This window comes from Phyllopteryx taeniolatus, chromosome 18, assembly GCF_024500385.1.
Source record: "Phyllopteryx taeniolatus isolate TA_2022b chromosome 18, UOR_Ptae_1.2, whole genome shotgun sequence".
Classification (NCBI taxonomy): Eukaryota; Metazoa; Chordata; class Actinopteri; order Syngnathiformes; family Syngnathidae; genus Phyllopteryx; species Phyllopteryx taeniolatus.
Window position 1 is genome coordinate 19017544 of NC_084519.1, and position 17500 is coordinate 19035043.

At 52.9% G+C, this 17500-nt stretch overlaps 1 protein-coding gene across 4 annotated transcripts; it reads left to right on the plus strand.

The window, feature by feature from the left end:
- The first annotated feature begins 38 nt into the window (after nucleotides 1-38).
- brf1b (BRF1 RNA polymerase III transcription initiation factor subunit b) lies at nucleotides 39-16422 on the plus strand. Of its 4 annotated transcripts, XM_061753449.1 has the most exons (19): nucleotides 79-293; nucleotides 1508-1695; nucleotides 8909-8989; nucleotides 9094-9267; nucleotides 9366-9397; nucleotides 9470-9542; nucleotides 10526-10675; nucleotides 11395-11488; nucleotides 11563-11689; nucleotides 11774-11813; nucleotides 11880-11975; nucleotides 12392-12682; nucleotides 13286-13353; nucleotides 13435-13516; nucleotides 13827-13879; nucleotides 13953-14215; nucleotides 15233-15284; nucleotides 15836-15998; nucleotides 16077-16422. In XM_061753449.1, exons 2-19 carry the CDS (start codon nucleotides 1512-1514, stop codon nucleotides 16115-16117), a joined length of 2064 nt encoding a protein of 687 aa, XP_061609433.1. In that variant the 5' UTR covers nucleotides 79-293; nucleotides 1508-1511; the 3' UTR covers nucleotides 16118-16422. The 4 variants fall into 4 exon arrangements, with proteins under 4 accessions (XP_061609432.1, XP_061609434.1, XP_061609433.1 ...); XM_061753448.1 differs by lacking the exon at nucleotides 15233-15284 and having other exon boundaries at nucleotides 39-293; XM_061753450.1 differs by lacking the exons at nucleotides 10526-10675; nucleotides 15233-15284 and having other exon boundaries at nucleotides 39-293.
- The last annotated feature ends 1078 nt before the right edge of the window (nucleotides 16423-17500 follow it).

Here is a 17500-nt window from a genome sequence, read left to right on the forward strand (position 1 = left end):
AGTTTGTACAGTTTAAAAGCGGCGACTTTAAGAGCCTTCTTCAGTTCCTCCTTTCGCTCTTCGGTCAATGCCACCTCGGGACACGTGACGTCATCCGATCGCGAATCAGGAAAGCGAAGACAAACGTTGGTCGCGTTTCTCCTTCAATGCGTGTGAAAAACACGTAAAACTAACAAGCTCAAATCCTGGCGGTGTGAAGAAGAATTGTAAGGCAAAGGATGACGACAGACACCCGGAGAGATCGCGCATGTTTCTGAACATCCGAATTCCACTCTTGCTGCGCTTCTCCCTTAGTGAGTCTTCGACCTCTTTGTTTGAATTTACAATTTTGAGGAACTATTTTGGACGGCGGCATATTTTGTATCGTACTGCGTCGTCGTGTCTGTGTGGCGGTAGTTTAGCCTGGAAGGCGCTGGACTTCGGAGTCACAGTGCTCGAGTTCGAGTCCCGGTACGGACGCTGGAACAATCCGCTTCTGCGCATATTTATATATGGCTTTATCTTATAGATATACCCTCCATCGACTCGATGCTTCGGTGACAAGGAGACGGTGTTTTTTTTTTTTTTTAATTCAATGAAATGACCCCATGCAATTTGGCTGTATTGGAGCAAAACCATCCATCCATCCCTCCATTTGCAGGGTCGCGGGGCGCTCGGCATGAGTGCAAAAACCATTTCCAGCAAATTCTTGCTGCCGAGTCAAATGAGGGAATATTGCCCAAATGTGGGGGCGGCTACACCGATACTATGAAAGTACCACGATACCTCGCCATTATACGGAAGTGTATTGCATTGACTTGGATTAAGGAAAAGAAAAAAAAAAAATCCTGTTTTTCTGAGTCATTGAACTGCAAGTGACTCTTTGCAGACTCGTACTAAGCAACGTGACCCGGCTTATTTGGTTTGAGCAAGTTTGAATTTGAAATGGGTTTAAGACGGTGGGAGATACTCCTGTCTTTATTAGTCATTAGGAAAAAAGTAGTCATAGGAACAAAATAGTCGAGAAATTGGGGGGGGGGTAATTACTCTGCAAAACAGGAAAAAAATAGTCATAAAAATTAGAAAAATAATTAGAAAAACAAGAAAATATTCCAAAAAACCAAAGCCCTCAAAAAAATGACTCAGAAAAAGTTTTTATTTTAATCCAAGTGAATGCAATACGCATCCATACCATTAAAAATGAAATGCCCTGTATTTTTTGTACAGCGAACAAAAAAAAGCAACGCACGCGTGCTTGGCGCCGTTCACGAGTCCCTCCAGTGCAGTTGAACGTGGATTCGAACCGTCTCCTCCCGTTATTCGGCCTCTGCGGGCCCGCACATAAGAGTACGGCAGATTCTGCTATTTTTACTGTTGCGTCATCACCATCGAGGTACTTTATGCGGGTATAGGTTCAAAGTCAGGATTCGGGTCGATTCGCTGCCATTTTGGAAGGAGACGGGCCCGTCTTGTTACAATATTGTGACGCTAACCTGCTCCCTCCCACGTTTGTGACCTCTGACATCAGCGCAATGAGCTCCAGGCTGTGCAAGACCTGCGGGGGCGCAGACATCGATGTAGACCAGGCCCGGGGCAGCGCCGTGTGCACCGGCTGCGGTTCGGTTCTAGAGGACAACATCATAGTCTCCGAGGTCCAGTTTGTGGAAGGAAGCGGAGGCGTGTCCTCTGCGGTGGGACAATTCGTCTCTACTGATGGTGAGCGAACCCCACGGCCGTCTTCAAAACTTTTCCTACTTGGCTGGCGTCAGGCAGAAACCTCGCATCGAAACCATTTCCAACACTTTAGACTGGCCGACCCACCTGGGGACGGACCAATAGGATCCATCCATTTTCTGTAGCGCTTTATCCTCACAAGGGCCGCGGGGCTGCCGGAGCCTATCCCAGCGATCTTCGGGCGAGAGGCGGGGTTACACCCTGAGCTGCTCGCCTGCCAATCGCAGGGCACACGTAAACAAACAACCATTGGCACTCACAATCACACCTACGGGCAATTTAGAGTCTTCGATCAACCTAGCACGCATGGTTTTGGGGTGTGGGAGGAAACCGGAGCGCCCGGAGAAATGGTTTCCATCAGCACAAGCAAATGACAGACACTTGAAATTCAGCAGAACTTGGCTTTTATTTGAAGTGGACAAAGTCTCTTGAGAAACCCCAACTGGAGGATGTCATCCAAGGGACCGCTGTGGCGGTTCTACTCGGGCGTTCTCGCCCCACCCGACGACAGCTTCGTTCTTCCCGGACCTGACGATTCCGTGGTGAATACTGGCTCCGTACCGAGCAGACAGTCCGTGACAGTCGTATTGCCCGGAGGTCCTGGATTCCGCAAGCTTTCCACCAGAAGCTTTATGAGAACCACTAGACCCGATGTTCCCATCCACGGGCTTCGCGGCCTCCTTCCCGTACGTATAGCGAGTGCTCGATTCTCCTTTGTCGCCGAGATCTGGGCCGCCGAGGGAAGACACCCGGTCAGACCTCCATCTGGTGGCTGGTGGCAAGAATCCAGTCCTACTTTGAGATGGTCCTAGTGAAAGAGGGAACGGTTAGGGCTATCCTTTCATATTTGTGACGTGACAAAAGTCCATACCTGCTATTTGAATGACGTCCAAGACGGAAGAGCTTTTCCCCGGAGCTCTCGGACTGGAGCTCGGTGACTGGATTCTTTTCTGGCTGGGATTTTGAAAAGTTAGTCTCCTTTGAGGTTTAACTCTGATATTTTGAACATTGTTGACAGAATTGTTCCGGATGAGGGTTTGGCCGGATTCTGCAGGGATTTGGGGGACTGGAATCCTTTCAGAAGGATACATAGGAGGAGTGTTGCCAGGTCTCTTGTGCTGGTTTGTCTCCAACGTGTGAAATGGGCCCAAAGCCTTGCGTGCCTCACTGGGCTCTTTCTTTAAGAGCCATTGGGGTTCTTTAGGCTTGATCAACTCAGTTTGGCTTAGAGGAGACCAGTTCCGTATTGGACCAGAGTCCTCCAGTCCGGTCACACCCGACCTGGCGACCGAGTCGTCGTACAAGTCTTTTGCGACGCTCAAGCCGTGCGTCTCCTGGAAGCGGCTGTATATCGAGTCATTCGAAATGTGAGGAAATCCATCGTGGGGTTGGCCTGGAGCTGCGGCAGTCCGGTGACTAGGACGAGTTGGAACGTGCTGCTCATTGAGTTTCGTATCAGTTTGCTGGTTTTGGGAGTTGAGGTGTAGCTCGTTCGGGGGACCCGGTACTGTAACGAAGCGGCTCGGAACCTTTTGCGTTCCCCGGGTTTGCTCGGCTTCCGATGGGCTAATTATTTCATTGCTCCAAACCTGCTCCAAACAGTCACGGACATGGGGCATATTCTTCGGATCTGTGGGAAATTCATTATTCGTCACTCAAAAGAAAACGGACAGTCACGCACGCACACTTAACATACTGACCCGTCAGGCTTCCGAAGACTTTGATTGAACCAAATCCAGGACTTTCAGATCTGGAGATCCGATCCGCAGTCAGTCTGTTAATTCCACTGAGCGGATAGACGCACCTAACAGTTAACCTTTGGGGGGGGGGGGGGGGGAAGATTTGTTTGATTCCCAAGTCTGCGCTCTTTGAAAGAATTGCCACTGCCATAGCTTTGTCTCTCTTTACTTAAACTGAGAATCCCGGGAGATCAAGTTTGGTCCATCTGCAATAAGCCGTCCGTCATGAAGGATCTCGTTTTCGTAAACCACGTAGTCCCCGACCTGTTGGAAAACGTATACTCGCAGCGGATAGCAGGATACACTCGGGGGGGATCGTGAATGCCATCATATCTTGTGTAAGGTTAGTTTGATATCATTTCAAATGAATCGTACAGGACTTTGGTCACTCCTGTTTTTAAATGGACTCTAAGAAGCCATTTGGACTGTATAACAGACCGTCAGAAAACAAACCCGTTGACAAGTTGTCGAGTTATACCGTGGCCCTGGTCCCGCAGGAGTCCAGCTTGAACTGGAAAAGCACCCGAGTGGCGTCGGTCTGTTTGGGTCTACAGCTGGGGTCGAGTAAGCTGGTTTTTTCAGGCCGCACTGTGGGCCAGGTGGACGTAGGTGTTGTCACCGCTGTTATGATGCCATCTGCAGAACAGACTGACACCGCACACAGAGCAGTTTGGAGAACATCATTCGCGTCCACCCACAAGATCCATTTACGTTTGCCGTCCTGGAGTTAGAAAGTCAAGCAAACTTGTACGTGCTTGACTTCATTTCGACAGGCCCAATCGAGAGAAAGCTCCAAAACGTCGTCAACGCAAGGTGGCATCATCAAATCAATTACAAGACCATTTCAAAGGCTACACGTACATTAAGAATGCACAGAGTCCATGATCATTCATTCATTGAATCAAGGCGTCCAACTTTGAGCTGTGACAAAAGATTCCTACGAGTCACTTTAAACCGCATGCGCTCCCTGACGTCTCGGCGCCCTTTGCAATGCCAGTCAGTCCAACTGAGGACTCTGCATCTTCTTGCGCAATTGTCAAAAAGAATACCGGCATTACCAGATAACTAGCAACCCTTTACTGCTTTTTTTTTTTTTGTCTCCAACTACCGGAGACAAATTCCTTGTGTGGTTTTTTTGGACATACTTGGCAAATAAAGAGGATTCCGGTTCCGGTTGAAGGTGCACAATACGCAAAGAAAATGTTCCAACCGCAGTCCTCACATTTTGCAAAGTAAGAGCACACGTGGAGTAACGGAATCATCTAAAGCCGAGCAAATTTGAGACCTGGTAAATAAACAGTCAATTGTGCGCGCAGCTCACCTATCATGTCTTCGGTTTTGAAGAGACAGCGTTTCGATGCGGAGGTCTGAACCTCCAAAGTGCCGGCATCTCGAAGAAGCAGCTTAAACGTCCCGTAAAAGTTTAACAAGCTAATGTCCTGAAAGCAGGCAAAACATTTGATGACCTTCCGCGGCTTTCGCTGGGGACACGAGTTACGGGCGGCTCCCGGACCACCGTCGTCACTCACTTCATAGGTATAGCCTACGGAAAATACAGGAACTTCCAAGAGGATTTTTCGACTGTCATTGAGGAGTTTGTACCCTCTTCCGGCCGCCAGTCGCGGCGTCAGCGGCTCCCCGTCGACGCCCACCTCCCAGAGCGACTCCGCTCGAGGGGGCGTGGCCACACTGAAGAGGATTCCTCGGTCTAAACACTGAGCCGTGATCTTTGGTGGAACTTAAGGGGAAGAGGTCCAGTATAAAATGGGCGTACATTTTCAGCAATGTGAATGATGTCGCCAGGGACTTACATGCGCTGAAGACTTGAGCGGCGATAAAGGTGTGATGGAAGTAGGAGCTCCTCTGGGGCAGGTTGCTCAAAGTGAAGTTGACGTCAATGGAGTATTGAACCACGCCTTCCCCCATGTACTGTTGCAAGACAACATTAGTCAAGAAAATGCTTCGGGGCTCATTTCCGTCTCAAATGTTGGATGTTTGCAAGGAAACTAGCTCAAGACGCCATTTGCCGTTTGCTTCGCAAGGTAGCCCAAACATTTGCTCGTTCTCCTGCTCGACTGACATGGTCCAGCGGTTACATGGGATTTCTAAATTTGGCGGCAATCCGCAAAAAACTGCCGTGCCGTCCAATTCCACAAGAGTCCATAGCGTCCCAAAGTCAGCTGCCACAATTCTGACCTTCTTGTGAACCGCGGCATCTGAAAACGGCAGCCGCAGTCCGTAAGCTCGACTGCCGTTCGGGTGGACGACGGGGCTGACAACGAAGCCGCCTTCTGTTGCCTCCGTCGGCAGCTGCTGCTTCTTCTGATTAACTGTGACTTCTTCTACAATGACATCACTGGGAATGTTTCCCAGGTAGATGCTGAATACCTCCTCATCACTGTCAGTCTCTGCAGGAAGAAACACAACTTGGATTTCTTCATCGTCTCGCAGAGGACTCAAGCATGCGAGGATACCAGACATTTTGTGACATTTGCTGTTGGTCCAGTAGCTTGATGGTGATGCAGCAACAAATGCGGAGTTATGAAGTCTTCGCTGGACTTCGCACAAGCGGCAAACTTACGGTTAAGGCTGAAGGGTTGCCGGCAGAGCGGCGGCGTTCGGAGCACCCTGACAATTTGAAGTTTGGTGTCGACGCTGCTACCGTCTCGATACACCACCGAGAACCGGTGTTCGTACAGCAGAGAAATCGCAAACGTCTCCTCGTACACGTTGTTTACCACTGAACTCTGGAACAATACAATCAGACACCGCCGAGTCTTCAACAAAAAGATATCTGGAACTTCGATGGCTCGATTTCATTTTACCCTTCTGTAGCCACCCTCGGCCCCAAAGGGTATCGAGATTCGGACCAGGTGTTCTCGCTGGACCAGACTAAAACCTCGAGCGGCGGCGCTGGGCTCATCCAGCCTCACGCCTTCCACCTCGAGACTGTGCTGCAGACTTTTGAATGCCGTTCCCTCCTCGACGAGAGGCCTCAGCACCCGTGGGACATCCCAGACCAGCCGAGCTCCGTCATAGGAACCGGAATCTGAAACATTATGTCCGCGACCGTTTGTTCCACGTACCGGCCCGACCCCGCCCGCCCGCAACGGTAAGGAAGGACGTACTGACGGTGCAGGCCACGGACACGTCGATCATCACCACCATCAGATGCCGCTTGTAGAACAGAAACGCCTCAACGACTACTACAGGGACGCCATCCACCTGAGGATTCAATCAAGGAACGAGAGTCAAAACATTTCACGTCGTCGGTCTTCGAAAGGATTCCCGGTCAGTGAGAGTCTCTAGTCTAGACGCTTCCTGCACGTTCCTGCAAATGTCAGCCATTATTGCATCTTGAACATTTTGTTGTTGTTGTTTTTTTTTTTTTTCTGCTCAAAGGGCAACACGTCAGACTCATTTGGAATAGGAGAACTTGAATGTTCATCAGTTGTGCAATATACTTGACACTCAACAAGTTGGCGCTTCTTCAGCCAGTCGGTCCTGGTGACTAACTGGACGTGCGCAGCCACCTACTTGGATCAGCTGTGCTTCCGCGGCTTTGTACGGAGCCCGAAGCACCGCCCTCTCGGCAGTCAGGGTCAAACCGTAACCTCCGCTCTCCGCCTCAGCGACCGACACCGAGGTCAGATGTCCGTCGCCCTGCCGGAACATCAGCTGAAAAGCCGAGCTGGCGGTCTTCAGAGCCTGAAGCGAGCAAAAAGTTGAGCCGCCAGACAAAAGTTTCAGTTAGAGCGGACGAACGGCGGACCGAGAGAGACGTTACCTGGGAGACGGACCCCTGCCACGCCCGTCCCGGCTGCGCGGCGCACGAAGCCTCCCGCTGGACGTTGACCTGACGACGTCGCACCGACACACGCGTCAGCTGCGCACCCGGGGGCTCGGACGAGCGCGCCTTCTTACCTCCATGTAGTCCTCCTCGCACACCATCTCTCGGTGGAGCCAGCTCAGACCAGAACACGCGGCTGAAACCGGTCGGCTCGTCCACTGTGAAGCGCCGTCGCTCACCATTACGTTAAATTGGAAGGTGAACACTTGGTCATCCTGAACAAAAAAACTCAATCGCATCACATCACGTCACCCTTACGCACAAAGTACACGGACGAGTCCTGCTACCGATGGGAGGAGCTACCTGGATGCGTGTGAAGCAGGCGTAGTAAGAAGCTCGGAAGGTGGTGTAGCCACTCGCCTTGAAGGTGCTTACGGTGTAGCCGCAGCGCGAGGCCACCGCCGCGCCGATGGCGTGCACGCCGTCGGCATCTACGCCACCGTGGAGAAGGTTCACAAGGTCAGCCTTTCCAGTGAGGTCATTTGTGAAGCTCGGAAAGTTGCGTCACTGATGAAGCCTTGCCCGTTTGGACGCGTTGGCGCCGTTAATCAACAAAAGCATAACGGATCCCGGAAATTTGCCATGTTGGAGCTCGGCCGATTTCCCCTGACAAAAAAAACTCAAGTATGGCAAAGTATACATATGCCCGTATGCAGTCAACTAGAATTAGTTTTGGAAGTTAGGGTCTCATTTATTTATTTTTTTTTTTTAAAACAGGGAGAACATGCATGCTCGCTTCATTGAAGACTCTTAAGTGGCCCGTAGGTGTGAACAGGAGTGCCAACGGTTGTTTGTTTCTATGTGCCCTGCGATTGGCCGGCAACCAGTTCAGCGCCCGAGGATAGCTGGGATTGGCGCCGGCACGACCGCGAATAAATCATAATAAATAAAGAAATATCCGGCCACCAAATGAATGGGCCACCTTTTGTGAACACTGCAGCAGCTTTAACAAACATAGCAAACCCATTTGGATCAGTTTATTTCATCCCGGCACATTAACCACAAATTAATGATAAACTGAGAACATGAATCAACACCACAGGATGGAGTGATGCGTTTTCATTTCATTTCAGTAATTATTCCGTTGATCAAAAGACACACGTCGTTCAAGGTTTTGGCCAGCAGGGGGGCGCAAGGCCACACGAAGCGTTAGGATGGAAAGCTTGCCAGCGCAAACCGGTCAATGCGGGAACTCACCGACAGCCTCAAACTGGACCGTCTGTTGGGACAGCACACGAAGGCCCAGATAACGATCCCGACAGGCCCACTCCACTAGTTGCCACAGCAAAATAAAGACCTGTCAGAAGCGCGGAAGCAGTAAGTCGAATAATCAACTGGTTTACCTTCGAGCGCTCCATTCGTCAAGCAGAGAAAAGTGAGCCTGCAGAGAAACGCAGTCAGGTCGTCGTCTTTATTGCCAACGTTCGTCGGAACTCACCCGAGGAAGAACGCGGCCGTCCTCATCCTGAAAGCCACGCGACCGCCGTTGAGCCAAACGTTTGAGCTGTGCGGCCAGGTGGGCTGATGAGCGGGTTGCCTCGGCGACGGACGAGGCAGCCACACCAGGGACTGATTGCGCCAACGATCGCGCGTGTGTGTTTCTCAGGTCCGGCGAAGACTCCGCTGCTCGGTTCTGGTTTCCACACGAGTGTCGGGAAAGAGTCCCGAGCTCAGACGCTGCAAAGTGGTGCGTTTGTTTTATTTGCAATAATTTTTTGACGTCATGGCCACTTGTCAAAAGTTGTTAAGCTCTCGCGTGCGTGTGTGCGCGTGCGCGTGTGTGTGTGTCAGGGAGACGTCAGATCCATCACCTTGGCAACCAGCTGCAACTCAACCAGCACTGTCTGGACACAGCCTTCAACTTCTTCAAGATGGTGGTGAGCCGACATCTGACGCGCGGACGCAAAACTGAACACATCATCGCTGCCTGCCTCTACCTGGTGTGTCGCACTGAGGGGACGCCACGTATCCCATAATGCCGTGCGTGCGTGCGTGCGTGCGTGGCGTGACAGATGCCTTTGTTCCTGTGAGCCGTAGATGTTTCTTGAATCAGTTCTTGTCAGATATGTTGCTGGATCTGAGTGACCTGCTGCAGGTAAGATGTGGAAGAATAGCTCGATCGAAGAAGAAACAAAAAAACAAATAATAATGACATGATGTGTTTTAGGTGAATGTTTACATCCTGGGAAAAACCTTCTTGTTGTTGGCTCGCGAGCTCTGCATCAACGCTCCCGCCATCGGTGAGAACTTATTTACTGGCCGCTTCCCAGATGTCTGCTGCAAATCCCTTTCTTGTGATCCTGGAGTCCGGAAAGATGAATGACTGCGAACGCATTCCTGACTCCGGGATCACTCGAATCCGGCGGATGCCGCGACCGACTTCTGCATTCGACAAAACCGATTGAAGCGCTCGGGTGAATGGCGAAGGACCTTTCAAGGTTTTCACGTCTTTTTTGTTAATCACAAACTGTCACCACGGGCTACCGAAGATGACAATATCCAATGTTTGTTCTGCGTTTATATCTCATATTTGTATAAACAAATGCTTTTTTTTATGAACACACCAGCCATAAAGAATTGTGTATTTTTTTGGCACACTCAGGAAGCCCGCTGGCCTGTTTGGTCACGTGACCTTTAGCGTCATGACAAGGTTTGCCAAAAATAACAGCGCGTCAAAATGCCCGTGAGTCTGGTCGGAACGGCCACTTCGACCTGAGTACGAAACTCGGGTGACGGAAAGTGAAAGTGGCGTTTTTGTGGGTTTTGTGGGAGTTTTAGGGAAGGTTTTTGTGCGCGATCACCTCTCTCTCGAAAATCTGCTCCAAAAACGCCTTCAAATTCCAGTCAAACAGTGGAACTCGATTATTTGCCAGCGCGTCTCCTCGACCCTTCCGATTGGCCGACAAGTTTCAGTGCAAAATATCCGCCAATAAGCTCGCGGGGGCCGAAATTCCCGGGACGCGTCAAAGTGGGCGTGACGTTTCAAAGGGCGTCAGTCGTCCTGAAAAGTCAACTTCGATAGCACAAAAGGAGGACTCGGCTATGGAACGTTTCAGTCAGCGGAACGGCTCGGGCGGCTCGTATTGGCCGTGGCGGCTTCGAGAGGCCTTCGACGTGCTCATTGCATCCTGTTTCCGAAATGTACTTCCCGCTTTGTTATGAAGTGCGTTGTTTTACGAGCCGCCTTCTCTGGGCGTGTCTGGTTCTATTCGGTGCTCTTCAGATCCGTGTCTGCTGATACCTCGCTTCGCTCACATGTTGGAGTTCGGGGCGAAGACTCACGACGTTTCCATGACGGCTCTTCGTCTGGTTCAGAGGATGAAGAGGGACTGGATGCACACGGGCCGCCGTCCCTCCGGACTGTGCGGCGCCGGTACCGACTGGTTGAATGTTTTGCGAGTCGCACTTTTGAAAGTATTCCGTAGCTTTTGCTGTCTTGGCCGTCCTGCCTCAGGGTCTTTGTCTTTTAAAAGAATAATTAAAACATTGTATCTTTAAACCCCAATATTTTCAACTAAAGCAAAAGTTAAGGCATAATGTGAAACGCCATAGACGGGCTAACTGAATGTTCATTGTAAACCGTCCAACAACCGCTACTTAAAAAACACAGAACAGCGAGTCATACGACAAGGGAATTCAACTACTCAAGCTAACAACCTCGCGCGCGTCTCTTAATCCGCATTCGGCAAATCACTTCGTCCCGGCTCGTGTTAAATGCGAAAACATTTGAAATGTCGACAACGCCTTTTTTTTGTCACCGCAGAATCACCAAAGAGGACAAAATAATTTGTCCGTGTTTCCGTAAGTCGATCATATTTGTATAAAGGAAGGATGGATGCGCATCTAACGTTTGTCCGGAGACACCGGCCATGAAGACATTTTGTTTGTAGGAAGTGCGGCGACGTCATCACTCCGTAGTCACGCTCGTTAGCGCCGGCCGGTTTTCCGGGTCGGGTCGGGTCGCGTGACCTTCCTCGTTATTCATCGGGCAGAGCGCCGCGTCGCCCGGCGTCTCGCGGGACAACGCGGCGCGCTCGCCCGGCATCGTAGCGCAGGAGTTGACCGCGTCGTGTTGTCGCCGTTGGTCTCCAGCCCTCCTGGTGGCGGCCCGCATGCACATGTTCCGGCGCACGGTGAAGGACGTGATCGGGGTGGTCAAAGTGTGCCAGGCCACGCTGAGGAAGAGGTGAGGAGCCGACGCCCGGCGACCCCGCCGAGGTCGGGACCCTCGCGGTGACCGCGGCTCCCCTCGTCTCGCAGGCTGACCGAGTTTGAGGACACGCCCACCAGTCAGCTGACCGTCGACGAGTTCATGAAGGTGGATCTGGAGCAGGAATGTGACCCGCCGTCTTTCAGCGCCGCTCAGCACAAGACCAAGATGCAGCAGGTGCGCGTGCCCCCGCCTTCATCATCATCATCATCTTCTTCGTCGTCCGCCCGTGACGCGCTCGGCGCCGGCTTTCTTTCGCAGCTGGAGCGACAGCTGACCAAGAAGTTGAACGAGGTCGAAGGTCAGACCCGACCGAGTCGGCGCGACCCCGGAGTCCGGTTGACCTTTCCGAGTCTCCTCCCCGCAGGAGAGATCAACTGCTACCAAGACCAGATCGAGAGCGAGCTGGAGAAGAGCCGACCCAAACTCCGAGGCGTCTACGCCGCCTACGTGCACAAAATGGGTGAGCGATAAAGATGGCAATTTCAGGCGGGCTCGCCGTCCGACCGCGAAGCTTTGTGACCTTTCGTATTTCTTTCACTTTACAACAGAGAAAAACCGTTTCTTGGTTTGTGTCGATTCTTTCTATTCGAGTCTATTGTTGTAACAAACAAAAAAAGCTGGTTTTTGCAAACATTTTGACAATTTGAAATATAAGTTAAAAAATAAGTTGGGTTTTTTTTTTTTTGAATGTTTGAGTGTCAATATCTTTGTGTTTTGTTGTGTGTTAATGTGTGTGTAAAAAAAGCAAAAAGCAAAATTGGGGCAGGGCGGGGGGTGTCAACAAATCAGCTGGTTAAATTTCTTTTTGTGGCAATTTGCAAAGGGTCCAGCCTCGCGACGAAGAAGACCCTGACTACGATGACGTTTTGTTTGCAGACCCTCAGGACAAGGACATCCCGGCGGGCTCGCCGCCCGACGCCGAAGATCGCAACCTCCGAAGCGCCGCCCGCCACCTCACGCAGAACTTCCTGTGCCAAGTGATGCGAGAAGAGGAAGGCCGGGGCCACAAGGACGCTGACGTCGGCGAGCCGGCCGAGGAGTCAGACGGGGGGCCGTCGTCACGGCGGCGGCTCCCCGTCGCCGGCGTTCTGGAAAGTTCTGCCGCTTTGGAGCTCCGGCAGAGCTTCCGGATCTTCGGCGAGGACCGCGCGGACGGCGACGTGTCGGGTGAGGCCGCTCGGTGTCGTCGCTGTCGCGTGCTAGCATTTAGCATTCGGCATTTCATCTCGGCGCTGGAGCGGTTCTGAGGTCGGGGCTTGGAATTCCTTCCCGTGTTGCCACAGTCGCTGGAGAAAACCCCTGAAGTCGGAATGGTTTGAATGGGTCAAGAACGTGGCAATTGGCGGGGGACCCGCGCTTCTGTGACTTTTCTCCGGGTGCTCCGGCTTCCTCCCGCATTCCAAAAATTTGGCTAGAGCGAAGATGAACGAATCGTCCTTCGGTGTAAACGTGTGTGTGCGCCCTGCGATTGGCTGAGGGGAAACATGAAACAGTAGTTTGATTTGGGGTCATTGACCCCAAAAGGCGAGAATATACACTTTTATCCGGGTATGTCGGCTTCCTCCCTCCCGGATTCCAAAAAGTCGTTAGCACCTTCGCTTCAGCGAAGAAAGAAAGAAATGCTCGGTCGTTTGTCTGCATGCGCCCTGCGATTGGCTGGGGACCGGTCCCGGGACCGCCGTCGGCCGGGGGGCCGTGGCGCGCTCGCGCTCCTCGTGGCGGAGCGGCCCGCCGGCGTCCCGCTCAGTTTCTCGCCGTCGTTTCCGGCAGATGGAGACGAGAACTCCGAGGGCGGGGACCTGGATCTGGACGGTATCGACGAGCGGGAGATCGACAAGGTGAGTTGATGCCGAGGCAAACGACGGAGGAGGACGGTTTGGCGGTTGCGCTCCGCTCCATCGCTGCCGTGTCCCACGCAGTACATCCTGAGTGACAAGGAGGTCCAAGTCAAGACCCGACTGTGGATGCAGCAGAACCGAGAATACCTCCAAGAGCAGAAAGGTTCTCCACAGACGCGAACCATCCCGCCAAACCTCGAAACCTCCTCGATTGATCTTATTTCGAGTCCAAACATCCGACTGTACTCAAGACAAAATCGATCCGAGTTCCGCCGGCGGAGGTTTTCACTCATTTGAAAAATCTGCCGTTGCGACTGAATAAGAGCTTGCATTTTAAAACTTTAAGACTTTTGGTCTTAAAATAAGTATGTGAAGACGTTTTCACTCCAATTTGAAGATGAATTTAGGAGGGAAGATTTTGAGGGTTTGCATTGAACGAGCGATCGACTGATGGATTGATTTGTACGTTTCAGAAAAAGAAGAACGAATTCGAAAAGAGAAGGAACAGGGGACGTACAAAGAGAAGGTTTGTGTTCTCCGGCGCCGCTCGACCCGGCGAAGCGCCCGACCCGGCGGGCTGACCGCTGGTCTGCTTGCAGGCCAGCAAGCCCAAGAAGAAGAAGAAGAAGAAGGACAGCGTGCAGGCGTCCACGGCCGGCGAGGCCATCAAGAAGATGCTGGAGAGGAAGAAGATCTCCACCAAGATCAACTACGACGTCCTCAAAGACCTCAACGGCGGCCAGACGCCGGGCGGGGGTCCCGACGAGACCGCCCCCGAGCCTCCCGCCGGGAAAAGACGCCGCCGCAAGAAGACGGACGCCGTCGCCGACATGGCCGCCAGCGCCGGCGTCATGGGGAAGAGGTGACGTCGCCGCTCCCTCGTATCGCACGGGTAGATCGGGGCGGAGCCGTACGCCATCTTGGCCGTGTATCGGGAAATACCGCACGCCCGTTTTCAGCGCCGTGCCGACGGCGACGCTAAGCTGGGGAGGTCGAACTCCCCGACACGGCCGCCACGTAGCGGCTATAGTGCGCGGGGGCGTGTCGAGCGTTTGCCATAGCTACGGGGCGACGGCCCAACATGTTCCCGCGCCTCCTTAACCCTTCTCGAAGCGGCCGTTCGACAGCGTTCGCGAGAAAAAGTCGACTCGCGGCTTTCATCAGAAGCAAACGTTTTTCTTGCGTGATCAGTCGCAGAACATGCGTTGCATTCGCCAAGAACCAAAAAGCAGATTTTTGCGCAAACAAATGCGAGTGCGATGCCAATATTGTTTGCTGTTGTTGGCAAAACGAGACTGAGGAAGTTCTTTTGATGGCAAAATCATTTGTATTCACAGATATTCAACGGAGAAACGCAGCGCACGGCTCGTCGGTGGCTTTTTTACGTGCCGTTCGTCGTTCCGTCTTTTCGGAACTTTTCTGAAGCCGGCGACACACGCCTTCCCACGACTCGTCTTCTGTTTGCGGCGTACGCCGCCGAGTGTGAGAAGCCTCCACTCGTCCGCATTTGCCCCGAACTCGGTCGCCTGATCTTCGTCCTCCACTCGAAAGCTGTGCTGATCTGAAATCCAAAGCGATGCGACGGCGCCCTCTGGCGGTCGCCGTCGCCGACCAGTCGCGAGGGTGGGCCCTTTGTTAGCGTGTGACCGCGGGCGTTCACTTTGCGCACTTTTTGGATCGGGTCTTTCTGAAGTTCCGTCCACCGCCCGACACATCCAAAATGGCGGACGCGCTTGCGTATCCGGGCGACGGGCCGACGCGTGAGGTGATTGGCCGCCGGTGACTATTTACAGCGAGTCCCGTGACCAGCGAGCTCTTTTTTCGGTCTGTTTCCCCGTTGAGTCGTCAGTCACGTGAGCGCCGTGCGTTTCCGTTGCAGGCTGGGCCCGCTCTTCTCGGGACCGCCCAACAAGAAGAAAAGTCCGGCCAAGGTCAGTTCCTCGCCTGCAGCGAATACGAGTGGCTTCCTCAGAGTCATATCATTGGATGACTTTTCTTCAGGCGGCACGGTGGAGCGGTTAGAGCGTCTGCCTCACAGTTCCGAGGACCGGGGTTCGATCCCCGGCCCCGCCCGTGTGGAGTTTGCACGTTCTCCCCGTGCCTGCCCGCGTGGCTTTTCTCCGGGCACTCCGCTTTCCTCCCGCATCCCAAAAACATGCGTGCGAGGTTCATTGACGACTCTAAATTGCCCGTAGGTGCGAATGCTTGTTTGTTTTTGATGTGCCCTGCGATTGGCTGGCAACCGGTTCAGGGTGTAACCGATGACAGCTGGGATGGGCTCCGGCACGCCCGCGACCCGCGTGAGGAGAAGCGCGACAGAAAATGGATGGATGGATGTTTTCAAATGTTCCTAAAATTGTAATGATGGAAATGTGCATTTAATGACACATTTTCTCCCCGTGATGAAATTGCCTCCATTTCGCAATGCGGCAATCTCGTCGGCGGGCAACACTGACCGAAGCTCTCCGGCTGCCGTCGACAGACCGACTCGACCCGGCAGGTCGCTCCCGCCGCGACGGACGGCGCGGGAGCGGGAGCCCGAGCCGAGCCGCAGTCGGGCCGGGCGGAGAGGGAGGACGAGGAGAAGACCGACGAAGACGAGGAGGAGGACGACGAGCGTGCGAGCGCTCTGCGGCTCGCCGGACGTCAGTTCACGCTTGAATTTTCCAATTGGCTTCGGGGTCTCGCTTTTTGACGCCTGCTTGTTTTTGGGGGGGGTCTAGATTTTGGCTGCGGCGCCGACGAGGACGACGAGATCTTCTAGCTCCGTTCTGCGGCGCCTTTTTCCAACTTTTTATGCCACTCAATTGTGGAGGTGTGAAATGTTGTAGTTTGGGAACACGCCGGCTGGCTTCCCGTATCATGTGGCCCCTCCCCCTTTGTGTCCGTGTCCAATCTGCCCAATCTGATGTTGGCGTTTGTGTCCGACGACGCCGGCGTCGTGTCATTCCTTCAAAGCCCAGACACGCAACAACAACAATTGTTAACTAGCCCTCCATAATAATGTACTTTATAAAAGCTTACCGTGATGACATCATTCAATAGAATTAAAGTTTTTATGACACTGTATCAATTGACTGGCCATTGTACTGCTCTTTTTGGCCACCTGGGGGTAGTATAAGACCTGCTCATCAGTCCGGCACTAATATGAGTTGTTGTACGCAAAGGATAAAAAAATGACCGAGTACTGCTTTATTGCCTGTCTACGGTTGTTGCTGCACCGTTTGTGTTCAACGGGTCGTTAAAAGCATTACGGCGCCGTAACATTTAGTGTTAGCGTGAAGCTAGCGGACTGAACGGCTAAGCTGTCCCCCTACTCAAGAATGGAGGGGCCCGCGCCGTATTACGGAAGTGCATTTCCGGAAGGTCTCGTGTGTGTAATTGCCGTCGTCAAGGCCGCGGGACGTCCGCTCGTCTGCCGCGCGTCAAATCACGTCGACTGTGCGAACGCGTCTGCTGGCAACGGGCGCTAATGCGCGGAGCCGCGCCCACGCCGAGCGAGTCGGCCAAGAAAGCGCCGAAGCGCTATCGTGTCCGCGCTGAAAGGTAAGCGGAGCTGCAGTCCTAGCAAATGGACAAATTGGTTAATGGTTCGCAGGCCTGATAGCTTAGCTTCCATCGTGGGATTCGTCCCCCCCAACAAAAAATATTCTGCGATTTCTGTAGACGGATTAACTGATTACATTTACAAACGAATGCTTCTTGTGCATACTTTTTTTTTTTTTACATTTTATTTGATTTTTTTTTTCACGCTGTGCCCGCGCCTGCGTGGGTTTCCTCCCACGTCCCCAAAACGTGCATGGTAGGTTGGTTGGAGACTCTCAGTTGCCCGTAGGTGTGAACGCGAGTGCGAATGGTTGTTTGTTTGTTTGTTTGTATGTGCCCTGCGATTGGCTGGCGACCGGTTCAGGGTGGACCCCGCCTCCTGCCCGATGACGGCTGGGGTAGGCCCCGGCACGCCCGCGACCCTTGCGAGGATCAGAGGCACCACATTCACGGAGGTCCCGGGGGCCGGAGCCGGGCGGTGGTCGCGACCCCCCCCCCCCCCCCCCCCCGTGTCGGGAATATTGTCCTCGCGAAATTCCATCTGCCCCCTCGCCCAAGTCTCGAATTTGGGGATGTCAACAAGTCATTCGGTGTACTTTTA

Coding starts and splice junctions, on each gene's coding strand:
- brf1b (XM_061753448.1), top strand. CDS start 1,512: ATGAGCTCCAGGCTGTGCAAGACCTGCGGGGGCGCAGACATCGATGTA. Junction 10,676..11,394: donor CTCCGGACTGTGCGGCGCCG/GTACCGACTGGT, acceptor GTTGGTCTCCAG/CCCTCCTGGTGGCGGCCCGC. Junction 13,354..13,434: donor ACGAGCGGGAGATCGACAAG/GTGAGTTGATGC, acceptor TGTCCCACGCAG/TACATCCTGAGTGACAAGGA.